Source organism: Cavia porcellus, unplaced genomic scaffold (genome assembly GCF_034190915.1).
Source record: "Cavia porcellus strain 051 isolate PalLab524CR breed Dunkin Hartley unplaced genomic scaffold, mCavPor4.1 scaffold_24, whole genome shotgun sequence".
NCBI classification, from domain to species: Eukaryota; Metazoa; Chordata; class Mammalia; order Rodentia; family Caviidae; genus Cavia; species Cavia porcellus.
The window spans coordinates 49,941,044-49,963,275 of record NW_026947507.1 but is presented as its reverse complement, the minus strand read 5'-3'; the positions used below and the strand labels follow the sequence as shown (position 1 = coordinate 49,963,275).

Sequence of the window (22,232 nt, the reverse complement as noted above, 5' to 3'; positions counted from 1 at the left end):
GGGAAGGCTGTGTAGGCCTGGTGTCCTAAGGGACAGCCAGTTCAGACAGGGCAGATGCACTGTGAACACCTCCCAGTGAAAAGCCGTCTTACAGTAGGAAACCCTTTTCCCTGAGTGCACGTTCCTTCATGTTTGTTGTGATACCATCTGCAGAGAGCTGGGCTCTGCCAGGGGCCGGGGGAGACTACTCAGCAAGGACAATGGACGCCCTCCCATGAACCAGCCGGTGCTTCGCAGGCTGGGAAGCCAGAAGAGTACCCCCTCCCCTCCGGAAGCACCTGGCTGATTCAGAGGACTCAGGTGAGCTGACCGCACCTGAGGGAAGGGAGGGGCTGGGTGCTTGTGCTGTGTGGCTGACCCTGAAGGCCTGGGCTGGAGGTCTGGGCATCTACCTGGAGGATGGCAGTGTGCACCGTGGCAGCTGTGGGGATTTCCTTCTGCCTTGTTTCTGAAATCTAATGTTTTGTTTCATTTTACTGTTTTGTTTTATTTCTGTTTCTGGTAACCGGAGCAACTATCTCAAAGAGAAAATAACATGCGGTGTAACAGTCAGTGTTAAGTTTCTATCACCGTGTTTTGAAGACCTGTATAGTTGTTGTTGTCTTGTTGCTGTTGCTGCTGTCATTACTTTTGTTGTTTTTGAGGTTTGTTTGCATCTTGATTTTTCTGGTTTTTTTATTTCTTAAAAGAAAAAAGTGTACAATAGGCACCATGATTTGGAATGGACAAACTGTGATGGGGGAAAGTAAGAATGAGTAAAGGGAAAAGTATACATATACACAGACCGTTAAGGTAGTCACACTGCTAACTTCTGCTATGTCACGCGGCAGCAGTATATGTGCGCTCACGTTTATAGCAGCACAATTGGTAATAACTAAGTCTTGGAAACAACCCAAATGCCCATCAACTGCAGAGTGGATGAAAAAGATGTGGGATAGTACTCAGCTATAAAGGATAATCTTGAGAATTTTATATTTTATAGGTAAATAGAGGCAATTTGAGACCATACTCATAAGTGAAATAAATTAAACTCATAGTTGTAAATATCATGTTGTCTCCCTACTATAAAAAAACCTGAAAGAGTAACAAGATCCAAAATGTATAATAGATATTGTGATAATGAAAGGAAAAGGAAAGAACTGGGATGGGGAAGGCAGAGAAGGCAGGAGGTAAAAGATTGTATGCACATAGGTGTACATGTAAATATGCACGTGTGCACACAAGATAGACAGCTACACTATTGACCTGTTAGTTCATCCAAAAGAACAGTTTGTGTTTCCATTGTCTGACAATGCCTAGATCGTGTAACCTGAACTATATCTAGGACAACAATATGCAACATATTAATTAGTGTTAATTTCCTACTTTTTTGAAATTCTGTATCGTTTCTGTTTTGCTTTTAAAAAAAAATAATAAGTAAATAAAACCAGCTGCAGAGCAGGAACCGCAGCACTGTGCCTGCTCCTGGGGCCGCAGGGGGAGGCCCTTCGCGCTGGCCCACGCGCACCTGTTACGCCCTGCCCTCAGCGGCCCCTAGTCCTCTGTGCTGGACAGGCTGCCTTCTCCGCCTCAGGGTGCACCTCCGCGTGAGGATGGAGCCGAGTAGAGCTGCCTCGGTCCCCCCAGCAGCCCACACCCTGGAGCCCCCCTGCCGCCTCCCTGTCCCCGAAGGCCCGAACCTTGTAGTGGAACAGAAAGAGCCCGCAGAACAGGCTGTACAGGTCCGCCGTGAGCAGGGACAGGTTGACGGCGGTGGCGCTGGTCTTCTTGATGACGATGGGCATAAAGCTGTAGAGACCGAACATGCAGGCGCTGAAGCCCACGTAGAGCAGTCCTGGGGGGCAGAGAGAGCGTCACGCGGGGCGGCGGGGCGGGACGCGGACGCAGGGTGGCGCTCTCCTCGCGTGCACGCTGCCCGCGGGCTGAACACCACGCCAGCAGGACGCGGGGTCTGGATTCCCACTTGGACGGGCTTGCCGCGGCTCGCTATGTGGCTGGGGTTCTGGGGTTCTGGGGTTCCGCGTGTCCGCCTGGACTCCCCTGCCAAGCTGGTCGTCACTGACCTTTTTTTCTTTGTTCGTTTTGGTACCAGGGATTGAACTCACGACCTCTCGCGTTTGTTAGGTGGATGCTTATTCCGGTGAGCTAATTCCCTGCCTTTTTTTTTTTTTTTTGCTTTTCCTTTTTGAGACAGAGTATTGCTATGCAGCTCAGGCTGGCTTTGAACTCACTTTGTAGCCCAGGCTGGCCTCGAACTCTTAGCAATCCCCCTGCCTCAGCCTCACTGTCATTAACTACTTGCTATTCATGTATCTGAAAAACATTTAACCTCTTGGGTTTTTATTTGTAAAATTGGAACAACTCTGCTCAGTATCTGCATAGTCACTGAAATGGAAGAGTTGACCTGTCACAGGCTGAGTGCAGGGTCTGGCATCCCAGCCCACGGCTCTGGGGGGCCCACTCCTCCCTCTAGGAAGGGGCGCTCAGGTTCTGCCCAAGAACTCTGTCCAACCCCACTCCAGCCCCTGAGCTCTGCCTTCCCTAGTTCTTAGGTACCGTGGGCTCCCGTGTGTGAGTCAGTCAGCCTCTCCCTACCCACTCACGGCTCCACACACACTGGCTAACACAAGTCCCAGCCACTCAGTATTCTAGGGATCCAGACAGAAGCTCACAGCTAATTCCAAAATTAGCTTTATCTTTCCCAGATTTCGCTACCATGCAAACGTAGAAAAATAATGCTCACATTTCTGCATTGAAAGAACAAGGGGGCAGAACAAGCATAAGTAATAAATTCCGTGGATGTTTCCTGAGCCCTGATTACAGGTGCCTGGTGGCAGCTGTGGCCAGATGATTTCCTCTGGACCCTGTGAATCTGCAGTGACATAAGGGGAGTGGCTCTCCATGCCTCTAATTTATGGAGACCAGTGATTCCTTCAGAGAGAAATTTAATTTGCTCTTATTAAAAGTAGTTAGGGAATAAATCTGAATTCTGTACTTTTCTGATTGTAAGTTTAAGAAAAGTCGCAACAAAAATAATAAAGAAATAAAAGAAAAGTCACATCAGATCCACATAAAAAAAATTACTGTGGATGTAGGCACAAAATCAGCGCGAGAGTGCCCTCTAGTGGGGAAGATGCGCGCTCACGGGGTGGAAGGGGGAGAGGAAGCCTCGTGACCAGGAGCAGGGTCTAGGACCTGGTTCTCCACACGTCAGCTCCGACCACAGTCTGCTTCCCTGCCCTGGGCTTCTGTGGTCCTTACAATCCATCTTCCTTTTAATTGAGGAACTAAAAATTCAATAAACACTGCATAACCTACGACTGATACATGGAAAGATAGGATCAATCCCTGATCAACCCACCAGGAACAGGATTCATCCATCAATTAATCCACAAAAAATAATCGAATCGGGGCTGAACTCAGTCCAGCCATACCAGACCTTTTCCACAGCGGTGCAGCATGACTTAGATGACGTTGTGACTGATCTTGAGGGTTCCAGAGCTCCCTCTGTCCCCAACCCTCATGCAGTCCAGCAGGGCCTTGGCAGGGGCACTGGCCCAGAGCTGGTGGCCCACAGCTGTGATGGGTTCAGAAGAGGCAGATACTGGGCGCGGCCTGGAAGAGTCCCCTCTTTCTGCTTCCTGGCCACCATGCCTTGAACAGCTGTCTTCCACATGGAGGGAGGAGAAGTACACAGCTTGCTCCCATACTCCTGACTGGCTGGCTCAGGACACCTCCAGGAGAAACATTCCAAGCATGTGTTGAAGCTGCAGGAATGTGATATAGGGGTACCCATGCACTGTCACAATTGCTAGGTTGAGGAGAATTTGGGGTATGAATGCCCGTTTTGCAAGTGAGGCAGTCAGCCAAATGACCCTGACTAGATGGGTGTTGGAACACAGCATTGCTCCCCTGTGCAGATTTCTGCCCCAAGATGATGCCAGCTACTAGGGAATGTCAGCATGCATCTGAAGACCCAACCACTGTCCAAACGGGGTCCCAGATGATCAATGTGGGTGAAAGAATGACCTGATCACTTTGCAGCCAGTATATCGCTGCAACAGTGCAACTACAGACCACTGCATGCCCAGCCATTCCTTATTTGGAATATTTCTCTCTCTCAGTCAGAATTTGGTCACTGTCATCCTTGTGATCTAAAAGGATTTAAACTAAGGAGACTGAAAGCAACGCCACCGGCTGTGCTGCATGCTGGACAGGCACTCACTATGGTCCACTTCTTGGCACCAGGAAGGGACAGGCTGCAGAAGGAGACACAGCCTCGCCAGGGTCGGCAGCAGGAAGGCCATGGAGCAAGACTCCAAAGGCGTCCACAGGTGACCAGCCAAGCAGGGTAGGGGCCCTTGGAGATGAGCAAGGGCTGGAGGCTGGAGGAACACAGGCTGAGGCCTTGGTCAGGGATCAGATGTTGGGGATGCGCCAAAGACAGAGGCCCAGGAGACTCAGTCATTTCTGGAGATCTGACCCAAACAGCCAGAAATAAAGAAATCCTTGGTTTCCACCTCCTGTCTCCTCTGATGCCGCCCAAACCCAGTGGGGAGCCAGGGTACGGGGATGCCTGGCCAGGGATGCCTCCGTAGGTACCCTCCGCCTGAGCAGAGCAGGTGGGGAATGGGTGTGGAAACCGAGGCAGAGATACTCTTAACTTGATCATGTTATTAATCCTCATGCAGAGAGATGAGGCCTGCGGATAGCACACAGCTAAATCTAACGAGCCTCTCATTTTACATGTGGCTTATGTAAAACAGCACATAAGACATATATGTCTGTGTATGCTATGTGTGCTTTCTCTTTCTCTTTCTTTTGTATACACTAGATTCCTAAAATATTATCTTTAGTTCTTCAGAACAGTGGCTGGGTAAGACAAGTGTGCAAGAGTGCAGGTTTGAGGCTAAGCCTGTGAGACCTGTGAGGAGCTGTCAGGTACCCAGGCCCCGGGTCCAGTGCCAGCAGCAGACTTGTTTGTGCCTAAGTACCTCTCAGTGCTCCTGCTCCGTAGTCCCACTGCCCAACTTCAGGGCCGTTACGCGTTCTGGCCATGGTAGTGAAAACCCAAAACAAGGATCCACCATGACTCCTGAAGTTGGAAAGCTTCAGGGTCCCGAGTGTCTCTGGGGCCTGACCCCTGCGCACTTTGCTTCCCTGTGGTATTTGGGTCTGTGCCAGCTCCTGTAGTCCACCGCCGTTAGTGTGATATTAGGAGGGCATGGGGGTGCTCACTAGATCTCTGGCCAAGTGTCTAACACTCCTGCACCCAGGCTCATACTCAGCTGTGTCAATTCCCATGCTTCCCGTGGGTTTACCCAACAGCTAAATACAACCCGTTCCTGCATTCAGTAGCACAAAACAAACAATAAGAGCTATTGTTTCCTTGCTCTTAATCAGTCTCTTGTAGGAAAATAAGTCTGTTTAAAAAAATATCTTGAAGTCAAGAAAGTAGAAAACATTATTCCACTTATCCGAAGAGGAAAATCGCCCAGGAAGCCTGGTGAGGTGGACGGGAGTCCTGGAAAGAGGCCAGGAGCGTGGAAACGCCCCTCCCTGAGGAGGAGGCAGTGGCCAGGGCTCAGCTCTTCTTCAAGGTCTCCTCCCTGCCCCTCAGTGGCTACTGTGCCACTTGGTGCCCAGCGGAAAGCACAGGCCAAGCCCATGCCCACCTCACTCCCATGTCTGTGTCCCGTGAGCCAGAGCGGGCAGAACATCACTTGCTGCCTCCTGCTTCATAAGCAGATTCTACAAACACCACCTGCCAGGAACTGAGCTAAACCACACACGACAGTCACCATGAGCCAAAGAGGATGAAGGTGGCCTGAAGTCAACACCACAACCCCAGAGGAGCTTCAGAGAGATCAGCAGGAGCTCTTGCTCTCCTCGGACCTCCATTTCCAGGAGTTACACGGGGGCCTACAATGTGCTCCTTCCGAACCTTCCCCATTGTCCAGACTTCCTGGGACTGACATCTGAATGCCAAGCCAGAGATCCCAGAATAAAGCTACCTTTGGAGGCCACGTTTAACTAAAACTGAGATAACAGAGCCTCTGTGGACATGTGTCCAGCGTCCATCCAGTCAGAGGACAAGTTCTTTTTGGTCATTGCAGTTCCCACCAATAGCAAATTAATTTATCCTCAGAGGTCCTGGCTGAAGCGCTGCCAGGCATAGGTCACCTTGGATGCCGGCTTGAGCGCATAAGCAGTGGACCCATACCTGCAGCCTCACCTCCTCCCCGCCCTGCCTTGCCCGGGGTTTTCATTGAGTTACAGCGTTCTGTGCCACGCGGTTGAAAAGGTAAGTGGCAAGACTCTGTGACAGGCAGGAGTGACTCATGCACTGAAGTCCCTGGAGAAAACCTTTGGGCGGTCACGTGTGCCTCCGCAGTTTCAGGGCACTGAGGGGGAATGGTGCTGGCAGCAAGTGGCTGGATGCTGAGGCTCGGAGCCAGGTGGCCAAGTGTGCAGGGCACAGCTGCCACTGTTGTCCTTCCTCACAGCAGGAGAATGTGGCTGAAGACACCATGAGTGTGGCCAGCCTCAACATGGCCGCATCCACACCCCTCTCTCCACACCACCCCAGGCCCCTGCTGTCCGGCCGGCTCTATGTCCCTGCAGGGACCCTGCACCTTGGGAAGACCCTGTGGGAAGCCCGAGGGCACCACCGAGGCTCTGAAGCCCTAGGCCCCCATTTGGAGAGAAAAGGGAGCGAGGCATAGTGCGAGGCTCAGTGGGCATGGCCTATGCAGCACCCACCAGGAAGGGCGGGGTCAGCTCTCCTCCAAGCAAACTGCTCCTTTCTGTGAGGTGCACAAGGCAGAACCTTGTTCCCTCATCCCTGTCCTGCTTTTGTTCCTCTTTATTAAAGTGCCACTTTATAAAGATCGTGTCAGTTTGGTGTTTGGCGGCCAGAGCACACACTATTGCGTCTTGGAGCATTTCACTTTCTTTCTGCTTTTTACCCCAGGGCTGCACCTCCCTGGCCCCGAGCTGCCCTTGGCAGTGCTCCTGTTCCAGACCGATGCTCACACTGGAGATGTGTTGCGCCCTGTAGCCCAGGCCCGGGCAGCACATGGAGTCCCTAAGATGCCAAGGGGCTCAGCTGCCCAGTCTCCTGCGCGTCTGAGCCTGTGCACTTTCCTCCTTCCCAGTGCCACCCCCATCTCCCCGCCCCCGCCACCCATGCGGGCACCATGGCCTTACCTATCTGCCAGTCCCAGGGAACCTTCAGCAGTTCCTTGTGCTCCATGATGGCTCTGTGGATTCAAGGACAGTGGGACTGATGAGCAAAGTACCCTGCACCCTACTTCCTTGCTCTTTACCACCCTGAGGCAAAGAAGCCTCCAGCTGGATGCACATGGCTCCGGGCACACAGAGGCTGCGTAGCTCAGCCTGAAGGCCTTGCCCAGTGCAACTGGCAGCTGGTTCAGAGGGCTCAGTGGGCACAGAGGACCCTGCCCGATGTTGCTGTCCACTCATCTGTGCCTGCCCCAGCCTTCTCAGTGGCTCTCTGAGAAGCAGGGGCTAGGGTGGGAGATTGCTGCCTTCCACACAGGGTGAGCCCACCTCTGGCTGCACTCCCCCCAGTAGAACTTCTCACAGGTGGGCACAGCTGGCAGCTCCTGCGGGGCAGTTGTGCTGAGTCCTCACAAGCGCAAGGCTGCTGCACTGTGAGTCCCAGGCTCTAGAGGACCCAGGCTGAGCCGGGCCCACCCCACCATTCACAGTGGGTCCTGCATGTCCCGGAGGTGACCGTTTGCCATGCAAGTCTGAGGCGTTGTCCTTGGGGCCTCAGTCCAAGATACAGGGCTGTGAGGGAAGCAGGTGAATACTGGACCTCTGAAGAGAAGCCCTAGACTCAGGCATGATCACCAACTATAAAGATTGGCTCCGCAGAGCCAAACAGGGCAATGCTTTTCCTCCCACCAAAGCTTTGCACTTTCACATCTTACCCCAATAAATCCTCCGTGGAGTCTTCCATTTTTATGTCTTCGCTATGGAGCTTTTTACTTTTATTTGTGGCACTAGAGATTGGATCCACAGAGCTACATTTTTTTGGATCCTCAATGGATCCACAGAGCTCTTTTTTTTTTTTTTTTTTAGACAGGATCTTGCTAAGTTACTAAATTTCCTAGGCTGGACTTGAACTTACAATCCTCCTGTCTCAACCACCTACAGTGCTAGGATTACAAGGACACCGACCCAGTACAATTTCAAAGTGCTCACTTTGTAGAAAGAAATGTAGTGAACTAAGAGTTACTTCTCTGTGGAAAAGCAGTTGGTGGTGTTAGGCTGGAGATTATGTTCTCATTCTTCACCCTTACGTGAACCTAAGATGTACGTCCTTTATTGGTAGCAAATTACACTGTCTTTGGCCCTCATTTTAACAATAAGTGTTCAGACACTAACTGGTGTTCTAAGTGATGAATTATTTGCTCCACAAGTATTGCAAAACTGGTGCTTTTGTCTTTCTGATCCTTAGTGAATGATTGTATTATACCTTTATCATTTTAAGGAAAATGGAAATCCTAAGTTCTAAGAAACAAATGTGAAGTATGGTTTATTTTTGTGTATCCATGGGCAATAAAAGAATTTTTAAGAAAGCGAGTTTAAACTGTGAATTTTCTAACCGTTGTCATCAGTAAACAGGGTGTCTCTTTTCAGAAGTGCATTGAATTGTGACATTCATGCTTAATTTTTCTGCTTCTCTAAGTAATGACTTGCTCAGCGGTTTGGGAGAATGGACATTCTTCTAAAATTTTCTCACAAATTATCTTCAAGACCCATGAAATGCTTTATAATAATTTATAACATACTTGCTTAGATTGGGAGTAATTTACTAATACATTTGCAGATTTCATCAGAGTTCTGTGTGGGAGACTGTGACTGCTCTCCGGCCTTGCCCTCTGTGACCTCAGACAGAGCTGCACCAGCAGTCCCTCACCACCTGGGGACCTCCTTGCTGTTTCTACTTACAGTTGAATCCCACTGAAGAAGGCACCGAAGAGCCCGATCATGCCCAGGAACTCCACACGGCTGCGTGTCCGGATGATATACTCCTCCCAGACGTTAGAGATGCCATACAGCGTGGCCCCTCCGAGCACCAGGAGGTCCCCTACCAGCTTGTTTTCCCCTGGGACCAAGAGAGCACAGGGTGATAACCTGCTGTCAGCTTCGTACTTCCTGCTTGCAAATCCTATATAAAATAAACCCAGAGCAGACTCCTGGCTGGTGATTTGGAACTGATTCCCACCGACCTGCTGGCATAGTAAATCATTGCCTTCCAACCTCCTTGGTGTGCAAGATCTTCCATTTGGTTTGATATCAGATCTTTGCAACATTTTCAGCTCAGTATTGGTTTTGTTTCCAGTCCAAGTTTTAAGAAGTGTGTTATCTGAGATTTCTACAATTAGGTGAACTCTCGCCACTCCAGGGAGCCAGAGAAGGAGGGGAGAGGAGCCCGGCAGCAGGGGAGCCTCCCTGGTGGGCTCTGTCCCTGGCAGCAGCCCCGCACCCAGCAAGCCCAGCCAGTGTGGTGCGGACAATAGGCTGCAGCCTCAACAAGAGTCCAGCAAGGCACTGGCCTGGTCTCCATCTCCTCAGATGCTGAGTGGGTCCCTCTGCCCAGGCAAGCATGGAGCAAACCTGTGGGTATGGCTTCACAGGAGAGGATGGGCAACCTGAAGGACCTTGGAACACTAGAGCAGTGCTCTAGATGGGGCTGATTTTTCTGGGGCAAGGACTGGAGGGACAGCTGAGGAGGCCTTGCTCTCGGGGGCAGTGCTAAGGACAGGACTGAACTTGGTGGATTCACGGTTGTGGAGGGCTTGGCCCTCATTCCCCAACCAAGAGCTGGGATCCCAGGAGAAGCTGGCCTGGGAGGTGGGGCGAGCTTGTCCCTCTGGAAAATCAGGCTGCTAGGGCTTGCTCACCTGGGCCTCCTCTATGAGCCAACAACAGAACAGCGATAAACTTTCAACTTTGAGGAGTCCACGAAGGAACAACCCATAAGAGAAAACAGACCTGTAACTAAAATGATAAAATTACTGGTCTCTTCATTCAGGAGACACTGCAGGGTCCTTGGTTACTAAAATTACTTTTATACCACAGGACACAGGAAAGCCAAATTATAACTGAGCATATTAACAGGAATTATTAACATCGAGCTATCTTTCAAAAGTCCTAAAAAGAAGACATGCTGTCCTAGTGCATAGTCTCACTGAGTTTTTCAAACTCCAGTTCTGGCCTCCCTGCAGAACCTACTCACCAGTTTTTGAGTCTTTGGGATAATTACTTGATGAATACAATGGTTTTTGTATCAGCAAGTTCAGAAATGTCTTGTTACCAGTGACAAAAATGCTAAACATTTTTTCCTACAGTTTCCCCAGCAAATGTACTCATTAATTCTAGCATCATTTTGCAGTGGGTATGTGCACACTCGGTGTGCACAGCCAGCCACTCCTGTAAAGAGCCCTTGCCAGACTGAAATTTCCAACCCTGCATCACAATAACTGTTTCTTCCCCTTAAATTGATTAATTATGCAAAGCTGACTAGCATAACATGAAAATGTAGCTGACAAATACAATTAAACTAAGCAGAATGCAATTCTACACAGTCACACCGTATACTGAAGTGTTTGGTGTGATAGGGAAATTCATTGTTTGTGTCTAACACTTGTGCTGCGTTAACTAAGAGTTAACACATTTCTCTGTACTCCACGCATCTGGTAGGGTGCTGCGGCTGGTGTTTGTAGAAGATTTCTGGGCTGAAGTTATGCTCAGCAAAGCCGTCATATAAATGCATGAAGCCACAACAAGCAACAGTGCTTTTAAATTTAGGGTGAGTAGACCCATCTGACAGTGTGAGACGTCCAACCGACCTGCCACCCCTCCACTCGCTGTACCGATGGCACCTATGGACCTGCCACCTATGGACCTGCCTCTCCACACATGTGACTTGTCAAGTGGAGAACACAGACTGTGACTTAGCCGTGTATTCTGTGTGGCCCCAAGTGTGGCTCTCAGGACAGGGCAAGCTCACGGTGAGCACCTGCAGGAGTCATGCTGACTGTGGGTCCCTTCCACCCTGCGGAGGTGGCTTGGTGGCAGTAGCATATAGTTGGGTAGAGTCCTGGAGAATGACACCTTCACTTTTGAACTGTGGAATACTGGGCAGACCTGAGGGTCTTTTTGAACTTTTTCCTTGTCTCGAAGTGTGGTTCTTGTTAGAAGCCTAGCAGGTGTCAAAGCTTAGAGCCACCTGGCACTTACAAGCCCCTCATAAGCAGTGCTCAGAAAGTGAGTGCTCGCTCCTGCGAGTGACCAGCAATGCCTTGGGTGAGCCCTTCCTGTTCCCTCTGCTCCTTGATCCACATCAACGTAGTTGTCACTGCTGTGTGGAACCCCAATTTCCTCACTGGAGTTTGGTTTTAATTACCCCAAGTACTGTTTGGAGGCCGATGTGGGCATCAACAGTGGCAGAGGAGCGGAAAGGTTATTTAAAATCACTGCTCGCCATGAGGTCCGACACTGAATGGCATTGAAGCAGTCCACAGTTCACAAAAACGCACCCACCCCACCTCACCCTGGAGTCTCAGACTGTTTTATTGGGCAGGGACTCAGCTGGAATTTCAAAATTTGCATATCTGAGAGATCCTCTACTCTGGGTGAGCTGCAAGAGCTGTTCACCCTAAGTTACTGTGTTACAATAATGGTACATTTCTTTCAGCAGTCACTGCTCTGAAGAAACAAGGATTCAGAGATGTAAAGAAAGAATACTGTCTAGATGACAGCCAGCTTGCACAAATTTCCTGTCTTCTCTGTGTTTATTTTCTTTTTTAAAAATATTTTATACAACAGCTTAAATTGCTGCTGAATTAAACAGTTTATGGGGTGAATTATGTTCAGTCTTGATTTTGTAGGGTGATCTGTGGAGCACCATATCTAAGTCGGACCTGGAACATCAGACCAGGACCTGGGAGCCCCTGAGAAAGCGGATTCTGCTGATGCACTGCTTCCTGTGTCACAGGTCACTGATGCTACCGGTCTAAGGCAGATTTGTGTGGACAGATGAGATGCCAGTTCAGGATGCTTTTACCACATCTATATTTTAAAAAGCAAAAAAGGAAAGTATGACTGCTCTGGAATGGCCCTCTCTCTGATGGACTTCCTGTCTTTTTCTTCAATGGTATTTCTTTCTTAACACTTCGTTTGAAAGCTTAAGGATATCTTTTACAGAACTCGGGCACAAAACCCAGGGAACCCACTGAAGTCAAGTGAACACCAGGCTTAGACACTTGGATCTATCAGGCCCGCCACTGGCCCTGCCCACAGGATGACAAATGACAGCTGCTGTAGTTTGGCATAACTGATGCCATCTTGTGCCCTGTATTTGACTTGTGCCCTATGTTTAACCCAGAAATTGCTCAGGGTACAAGTCCCATGAGAAGAACAGAATGAGATGCACCCACAGAGAGAAAAATTAACCTGCTCAACAAAGAAGCAGGATACAGGTATCAACCAAAATTAATGTAAGATTCTAGCTAAACTGTTTCCAACAGAATGTCTTGCTTTGCAGTTTTCTGCTTTAAATGCCCTGTAACCCTCCAGTTCAGGGCCACTCATTTTGACTCTGAGACAGAGGTCTAGGCGTGGTCGCTGAGCTTAGCTAATAAAATTCCATAATTTATCAATTTGGCCGCTTGGATTCCTGTGTTGTTTATGAACCCACTTCAAAGATGCGTGGTTCTGGCGGGCAGAAGCTTGAGGAGGGTAATTAAGTTGGGACTTAGAACAACTGGCCACATCATACCCAATGTAAAGGCCCTCTGATTCGTTCTGAAGAGACTGTCCACCCCGAGCCTATTGACTCTTGCAGAGCATGAGGCTGGCTCTTGCTGTGATAGCTGTCAGTACACCAGGGATCCTGCAATACCTGGAGAAGAGCTCAGGGGTCAGGAGATGCTGCGAGTGTATTTCTGTCCACCTGTCAGGGTGGGACTGGGGCTGGGGGACTCACTGTCTCTCCCCTGTGCTGTGTCTTCTACTCCTAGCACAGACAGGAGGGCGCCTGCTTGGGGTCAGGAGCTTGGGGGCTGAGACTCTGTGCTCTCTTAGCTCAGTGGTCCTGGGCAACTTCCCTGGTTGCCTGGATCTTGAGGGTCTTGTGTGTCGCACAGATAGGGGCTAAATGAGGTCCCCACCAGCTGTAAAGTTCTGTGGCACAATACAAATGACATTGTTTCAGCCTTTGAATGACCTGGTCTCATAAAGTAAAACATCCCTATTTGAGTTTTTATTGTCTAATTTCCCAGCAGAAAGAGCAATTCCAGGGCTGTAGAAAAGTGGTGCTTTCTCTTGTGCTTCAGTGTTAACAACGGGAGTCTTTTTTTTTTTTTTTTTTTTTTTTCCTGTTCCAAAATCTCTTCTGCAGCCGGCAGATCCAGGTCCATTGGAAAGTGGTGCATTTATATTATAAAGGGCCCACTGAGTGCCAACTGTCCAGGGCTCCCCACACACCCAATGCAGGTGCCAGCCAGGCATGAAGCTTCACCAGATGCATCTCTGCATGGCAGTTTTACCAATTACCCTCTACCCACAACAACAAACAAAAGCCACATACAGGAGGCTGAGCTTTGCTCTCTCTCTTGAGGTACTAAGCACTCCTGATCCAGCCTCCTGATGTCAAATGTCCATGTGGGCTGTACCAGCCTCTGCCTGGTGGTGGGGAAGCTGTGTACTCAGGAGTGTGTGTGTCCAGCTCTGGCACCTCCAGCCAGCTGCCCCGGCCTCCAAAACACTCCCCAGGCCCATGGCACACTGGTGCTAAGTGCCTCTTGAGGTCACATGGCAAGGGCACAAGAGCCTGATTTCCCATTGTTCATTCACCTGAGGAACACAAGCTCTGCTTGCACCCCGGTTTTTCTGGCACAGAACACGTGTGGCAGAGCGCAGCTCGGAGAGCCAGCTTCCTGAGCCCTTGTTGCGTACCTCCTGACCCTCCTCGTTGGGACCTCGCCTGCCCAGAAGCCCTGAGACCCAGACTCACCTGCTCCCTGGTGTCTGCCCACCAGCACATCAGCGCCCACCATGCAGCCCATGCCCAGGATGCAGACCACGATGCCCAGGAAGTGCACGGCCTTATACCGGACCAGCAGGAAGAACCAGGACAGCAGGATCACCACCGGGATCACGAAGCAGTCCAGGAGCTGCGAGACAGGGCGCAACAGAAAAGGGCTCAGAAGCGCAGGCTGGGGCACAGGGACAGGAAGTGTGGCCCTGGAGAAAGGACTCCCTGACTGCCTGATGCCCTGGGAACACACAGAGCAAAGGTAGGGGCCCTGTGCCGATAGCTGGGACCCTTGCTTGGTCACAGGAGCACTGGGGATGCAAGTGGGGTGCAGAGGTCTGACGCTGTCCCACAGATTCTCAGAACTGACACAAAAGCTGACATTAATTTCTCCCCTGATACCATCTCTCCAGACCCAACCGAAGTTACTGATCTGTCCTAGTCATTTTATTCTAAGAAGAAATTGCTCTGAATATTAATACAAGTATCAGTCTCAAAACTTAACAAATACGTTAATAGTGCTGTTGTTTGAAAAGATTGATAAAAGTTGCATGAAGACTAGAACAACAAAAAGAGTGTCATGTCAGCAGAGGCTCTGGGCAAAGATGCCCGGTGGCATGAGTCAGAGCAGGTGCAGAGCTCAAGAGGAGCCTGTGGAGGGCTGGAGACGTGCATCAGAGTCTGGGTCTCGTGCAGCTGTATGATGGCACCAGAGGCCTTGGTGTCCTGCTTGGCCGCAGCCAGCAGCCTTGCAGAGGGTACTCGGGGTGGAGATGGGTGCTCAGGCACCGGAGGCCACCGCAGCAGGGCTGGGCACAAAACAATGCTTTTTAAATTAAAGAAGATTGAACCGAACTGAACGGCTCCCTGCACCCCACTACTGGGTTCTGTCATCCACCAGATCCCTGGTGGGGGTGGTTAACAGCTCCCACTCCTGAATTACAGGCCTGAATTATGGACCACTGTCCACCCTGGAAGAGGTGATCCTCTCAGGGTCACCAGCCACCTGAGATCCTTTTGAGGGCTGTAGGCGATTTCCATGTCAGCCTGTCAGCAAATCCTTCTTTGAGTCAGGAAATTGCGGGAAAGGAGAGACTTCTGGAAAGCAGAGACGCTGGGTTCTGGGGTCTGGGAAGGGATGAATGGGGTGTGGCTGAGTGTGAGGCGTGGGGCAGTTGCAAGGTGTGCATGTGCCTGGCCACGGAAGGCTCACAGGCCCACAGGGCAGCCATGCTAGGCCTGGGCCCCAGAGCCACTGGGTCACAACCATGTGTTCCAGCGTCACCCAGATCCCGTGCAGGGAATGATGTCCCCCAGGTCACACAAACTGCTGATGTTAGCAGGAGTTAAAATGATGACATCTTTGAACAGTATTTAACGAAGGCCGTGGCAGGACATTTAATTCCTGAGGCTGGAGCTGCTGCTGTGGTGTCCGTGACTACAGATGAGAGACTACTTGGTGGCTGCTTAGGAAGGAGGTAATATTTTTAGCGATTTTTTTGCCTCCAGCCTCCTCTACTCTGTGGTTACATGACATGAGGTAAACTGACAAAATGATTTCCAAAAGTTTTCTGAGAGCTTAGTTTCTTAGCAAAAAGATTGTCAGAGTAATAAAAAGAGAAGGGTTGTGCTAGCTGTTTGGAGCTGGAACTGTTAAAAGTGAAAAAGTAGAGAAACTAAGAAAACCCTCTCATTCTGTCATCATCTATTTAGAAGATTTAGCTTTCTCTGCATCCATTTCTCTAACCAAAAGAAAACCATAAAGTGTCAAAACCAAAGCAAACAAGGAGCCGTTATTTCATAGCCATCTTATACTTTGGCAAATCTTGACGGACATAAAACTCACACTTTATGAGAAAAGCATAGGTCCCTGTTAGATGCGTGGCAGTGTGGGGTCCCAGGGATGCCTGCGGCCAGGGACCTTCTCACCAACACATACAGCAGCAGAAGCGAGGTCCTTGGAGATGGTTCCTTCCCTTTCCATTTCACATACCCTGCATTCCACCCTGGATGGGTGGCCTCCCCCGAGCTGGGTGCATGAGGGACAGGGAAGAAGGAAGTCTGGTGGCATCCTGGGGCACAGGGCTGCTCCCCGCTATGCTCCCTGTGTCTCTGCTTGGTTTGTGTCCATGTGGAAATTCCTTTCCTGATCATGAACCTACATCCCTTAGTACAGGGCATCCAAGTCTCTCGAAGGGAAGTAGAATCTGCTGAACACAGCACTAGCAACGCTTGTCTTTGAGTGGGGTGACCCAGTCTTCACAGCTCCACAGCCCGAATTCATGGTGGCCTCCACACTTCCTCTTGGGGACACTCACAGCTTTCACAGTGTGTAAAATACCCAGTCATAAGACTGCAAAACTCTGCCAGTCAGGGCAGCGTTTCCATCTGGAAGCTGATGGCTTAGCAGTGTTCTCCAATCCTCACACACCCCTGTGTCCCAGTCCAGCACAGGTGATGAGGTGCCCACAGCCTCTGCCTGGAGTGCTCTGGGAGACGGAGCCATCTGCCTCCTCATTAGTGCTCTCCTCCAGGCCTGTGCAGCTGCCACTGGCAGGTGACCAGGAAAGCGCACTGCCCCACACTTGTCTTCTCCTATGATGCACATGGAAATCTTTCTCCACTAAATATGATGGAAGCATTCATGGGAAAGTTCTCAACTGCAGGAACATGTGCTCTGGAATCCTAGATGGCTACCGTTTACTGGAGAGACCATTATTCGAGGACCACACCGTCACATGCCATCAACCCCATCCTGATTCCTGCCATCTGAGAGTCCGATCAGGGTGCACTCAGGGATCAGATGCCCCTGGGCAGTGGCAACCTGGCCGTTACACCCTATGCCCAGCTTCTCTCTTCCTCCAGGGCTGTTTCGCCCATGCCTTCCTTCCCCGTGTCCATTCAGGTTTAGTTTTTGGTGACCTTAAAATAGTCACCCTGAGGAAGCCTGGCTCCTACCATGTCACCATAGGGTCTGAGCTAACAGAAGGTGCACTGTGCCCACCGCGTGGCAGCCCCATCCCAGGACAGGCCCTGGGTGGACAATTTGGAGAAACATTTTCACCACACCATCCTCTGCTTCCAGCGATAAATTTCAGCTGTGTGGATATCACTGGCCACGCTGTGCCAGTCAGCAGCACTACCTAGTTATGCAAGTACCTTGACTTTCATGGCTTAGATAACAGAGAGAGAGAGAGAAAGAGAGAGAGAGAGAGAGAGGAGTCCTGCCATACATTGAAATCTGGGACAAGCACCTGGAGTCTTGCTGACTGGAGATACAGATCATCAGATACAGCTCCCTGCTCTGTAGGGACACCTGCTGCCAGGAGCAGAGCAGGGCAGGGAAGACAGACTCCTGCTGGCCAGTGACCTCAAGCTCATGGGGCTTTAGTCACCATGTGTTTCAGGCATCAGCAAGCCAGGTCCTAGAGGGAGAAGCAAGCAATGGCCAATGGCATTTGTTGTACATCTGCAGCAGGCGAGGTGACAGTGCCTTGTCTTTTCCATGTTACAGGCGAAGAGTCACGTGATAGTAAGTGTGACAGTCGGTGGTCCCTGATCTGCCATTTCTGCACAGGAATGGTCTTACGAGCAGGTATGGGCAGGACAGGTGCTCCAGCAGGGAGTACTACCCTCGTAGCAGGAGCAGTGAGCTGTCCACAAAGGGACCCTGGCTAGGAATGGCCCCCGCACTGCCAGAACCAAAGGAAGTGCAGCATAGGACACACAGTGCATGGGTGGGATGAGCTTCCAGCCCTTGTGGCCCTGGGCCCTCAGTGGACGTGGCCACTCCCAGACCACCGAGCCCCAACTCCAGCTTCCTATGGACAAAATCAGGGGCCTCAGAACATGAAGGATGATGAACACGCCCATGTTCTGGAGCTCAGAGCTCTGAAGAAATGGAAGTTTCTTGACAAAATATTAATCCTGCATTAACTTTTCATTACTTTTGATTCCTCTGAGCCCAAAACAACAGAGCGAAACAATTTCAAAAGCTAGAGGAAAACATCTTGTTCTTTTGGGAATCTATTTCTAGCTTAACTCACTATTCTAGGTTTTGTTAAAGAAAAGGGGAAGTCAGACTTTCAGGGCTTTACAGCAGAAGTTTCCTTGTCCATGCATCTGGCAACAACTGAGTGCTCATTGTGCCCAGCTCTGTGGGGGCCGGGGCCTTGGGAAGGAGGCTGTGCCGGCTAAGCGGCCGCTGCCAGGGGGAATGATTTCCCCACTGCTTACAGGAAGGTGTGGCTGGTGCTCAGGATCATGCTGTCCCCTGCCTTGGAGCCTGCCCTTCACTTTCCTGGGACCCTGCTACAGCCCATAAGCTTCTCCGTCTCCACCCTGTCTGTCCATCCAGTCTGTGGGCTGCCCATCCCCTGCCCTTCATCTCCACCCAGCCGCCCCACAGTGCCACGGCTTGCACTCCTCACAACGCGCGCTGATGGATCCTCAGTTACCTACTCTGGCATTGGGATCTCGCCCACTCCTCAGTGTCCCACAAAGGACAGACCCTGACCATGACCACCCAGCTTTGGACGCTACCTTCTCCCTCCCCGCTCTTCTCGGTGCTGGGGACTGAACCCAGGGCCTTTTCAGTGTGCGGTATCCTCAGCCCTGTCTTTGGATTTTTTGCATTTTGAGACAGGGTCACACTAAACTGTTAAATTGCCTGAGATGGCCTCAGGCTGGAAAATAGAAGCCAATGGAGGTCAGGTGACTAATGGCGCTTTTGCCGAGGTCCAGCTCCATAGGCCCCACCGGAAGCAGTTTCCTTTCAGCTGGCTTCAGCACTGCACCTTTGCTTTCCCACCTTAGGAGGGCCTCAGCTTCCCAGCCTTGTGTCACAGTCTAGCTCGTGGGCTCTGGAGTGCCTTTCTCTCCCACAGGGTATCACCCTGGTCATTTCGTGGATGTTACTATGCTGACTGGACAGAGTAGGAGGCAGCGACCACTCTGGACTTGTTAGTAAAGCATGTGCATGTGAGAGGATGACAAATGAACCAAATAAAATTCAAAGGCCCTCTAGCTCAATAAATGTCTAGGGGTCCAGTACCATAGGGCACGTGGAGCTATCCCTTCTAAGGTGAAGGCTAAGTTACTGAATCTGCTCCTTTCTGCAACCAAAACTGAAACAAACTCCTCTTATGGGCTTATTTGGATTTCAGAGAGAACACATTCCTCACTTGCGTAGGTTACTCTTGCCCATTTGCAAAACTCCAAAAGCTGCTAATTTTGAGTGGGGCTGGGAAGGAGGCCCCACAGTAGGCCCACACTGCTGTTCAAGCTACTCTTCCATTGTGGGCCACAGATCAGAAGAGCCAATGGTTCTTCAGAGTCAGTGGCAGACAGGATGTCTGGAGTCTCTTTGGAGTCTCTGGAAGGCCCCATAGGTGAATCCTAGTAGAGGCCTTGGGAGATTAGAGAGAAGCTCAGCTGTTATCTGTAGACCACTAATCTCCCTCTGAGAAGACTCTTGGCCTGTTACTGCACCCCAGTGGAAACTGAACGCTTGACCATAGGACATCAGATTACAGGTGATCTGAGCTGCCCATCGTGACCTGGGTGCTGTCTGACCACTGAATTGTAAAGTTGAAGGCGCACAGCAATTGTCCATCATTAAACAGAAATGGTATGTACATGACCAGGCCCAAGCATGTCTTGAACGCGAAAGGAAGTTACGTGAAGAAGTTGCCCAGATGCTCACAGCTCCTACTCCTGATGTATTACCCTCTGTCTTCCGGCATGCACCAATGGCCTTGTGGGGTGTACCATAGGATCAGCTGACAGAGGAGGAGAAGCTTAGGGCCTGGTTTACAGACGGTTCTGCTTGTTATACAGGTACCTCCCTAAAATGAATAGCTGCAGGTACAGCTCCTTTGCAGAACATCTTGAGGACAGTGGTGAGGGAAAATCTTCACAGTGGGCAGAACTTCTACGTGGTGGCACATTTTGCTTGGAAAAAAAAAAAAAGGCCAGATATGCGAGTGTATACTGATTCATGGGCTGTAACCAGTGATCTAGATGGATGGTCAAGGACTTAGAAGCAACATAACTGGAAAATTAGTGAGAAGGACATCAGGGGAAGTAGTATGTGGATAGACTTCTCCATGTGGGTGAAGGATGTGAAGAAATTTGTGTCCAATGTAAATGCTCATTAAGTGACTTCAGCAGAAGAGGACTTGATTAATCAAGTGGGTAGGGTGACACGTTCTGTGGGTAACAGTCAACCTTTTTCTTTAGCTTCCCCATCTCTGCCTAGGTTGAACAAAGTGGCCATGTTGGCAGGAATGGAGGTTATGCATGGGCTCGGCAACACGAACTCTCACTCACTAAAGCTGACCTAGTTACAGCCACTGAATGCTCAATGTGGCAGCAGCAGAGACCAACACTGAGTCCCCAGTATATCCTCCCAGCTCCACTACTGGAAGGATCAGCCTGTGACTGGTGGCTGGCTGATTATATTGAATCACTTTCAGCATAGAGAAGGCGGCACTTTATTCTCGTGGGAGAATAGGCACTTTTTCTAGGTATGGATCTGCCTTCCCTGCATGCAGAATGCCTCATCCATCATCAGTGTATTCCATGTAGCACAGCTTTTGACCAAGGAATGCACTTATTTGGCTAAAGAGTGTGATAGTGAGCTCATGCTCCTGGATTCACTGACATGTTCTTCACTATCTAGAAGCAGCTGGATTAACAGGAAGTGGAATGGCTTCCTGAAGACCTAACTGCAGTTCCAGCTAGATGGTAATACCTCCCAGGGCTGGGGCAAGGCTCCCCAAAAGGTAGAATCAGCATCCAGTTATGGGTACTGTGTCTCCCATAGCAAGGACTCACAGGACCAAGAATCAAGGGGTGGAATTTATCTTTACCCATAGGGACTCATGTGCAAACTTTTTGCTGCATGTTCTCATGACCTTATGGTTTGACTTAGAAGCCTCTGTTCCAAACGGGAAACTGCTTCTACCAAGAGGGACAGCAATGATTCCACTGAGCTGGATGCCAAACCTTCCCCCTGGCCATTTTGGACCCTTCATGCCTGTGATTTAACAAACTAAAAAGGCAGTCCCAGTTGGCAGGGGTGAGTGATTCAGTCCAACAAGTGGAAGTTGGACTACTCCACAATGGTGGTAAGGAAGAACATTTGTTTGCAGTGTGGGACATCCCTTAAGGTATCTCCCCATGCTATTAAGATCAATGGGAAACTACACCCACCCCATCCAGGCAGGATGACAAATGGTCAAAATCCTTCAGGCGTGAACATATGATAAATGTACCAGGTAAAGAACCAAGACTGGATAGGGTGCTTGCTGAAGGTCAAGAGAATAGATAATGGGTAATGGAAGAAGGTCATCTTAAATACCAGCTAGATTGCATGATCAGTTAAAAAAATGAGGATTATAATTGTTATAAGTATTTCTTTCCTACTTTGTTAATATGCATAAATGTTTGTGCACATAGACACAGGATGTCTTTGTCTCTTTTTTTGTAACGTAACATTGATCGACTTAGTATGGGTACTTCAGTATTGTTAAAGCTACATTACAGTATTTAAGAATGACAGGAAAATAGTAAGCATCATTTGCAGAAAACTTTTGTCTTCTTAGGGAGGGAATTGGTTATTTTCTGATTGTACACAGGATAGCTGTATTATGCCGGTCAGAATCATGAACTTGCTATTGCCTTTATGTGGAGATTAAATATGGTTTAAGAAGATAAATGTGGGCAGAAGGTTAGAAAGGGGTAGGATGTGGTGGTTTGGGTGAAGTTTCAAGTTGTTCGGCTTGGAAGCTGCCCAGGGATGGGTGTTGCACACTGCTGTGTGTGTCAGGGTGACTCATAGAGGCACAGCCTTTGGGGTCCATTTCTGCTCCCTGGCTCTTCAGCTCTGGAATGCTTCCCCTGTTCTGCCTCCCAGCTGCCATGAATGGAGCCACCTTGCTCCATCATGCTGTACTGCCATGAAACCAGCTGATCATAAACTGAAACTGTAAGCAAATTAAATCTCTTCTCCTTTACATCGTGGGTGTCGAGCATCTTCTGCTTTACATCTGGTTGTCAAGTTGACATGGGTTGTATTGTGACAATTAATTACAACTTGAATGGAAAAAGTGATACCTAGTAGATTAAAAAAGCACAGTTCTGGCTGTGTCTGTGA

The 22,232-nt window shown here is 49.8% G+C and overlaps 1 protein-coding gene across 1 annotated transcript in view; it reads right to left on the bottom strand.

Annotated features, from left to right (window-relative positions):
• Window positions 1–22,232, bottom strand: part of Slc35f1 (solute carrier family 35 member F1) — a 307,407-nt gene that overhangs the window by 29,787 nt on the left and 255,388 nt on the right. The window contains exons 4-7 of the mRNA XM_003479721.4: window positions 14,054–14,213; window positions 8,983–9,139; window positions 7,210–7,262; window positions 1,680–1,834 (exon numbers count right to left, since the gene is read on the bottom strand). Of these exons, the coding sequence (XP_003479769.2) occupies window positions 1,680–1,834; window positions 7,210–7,262; window positions 8,983–9,139; window positions 14,054–14,213 (525 nt within the window). The remainder of the gene's footprint in view (window positions 1–1,679; window positions 1,835–7,209; window positions 7,263–8,982; window positions 9,140–14,053; window positions 14,214–22,232) is intronic.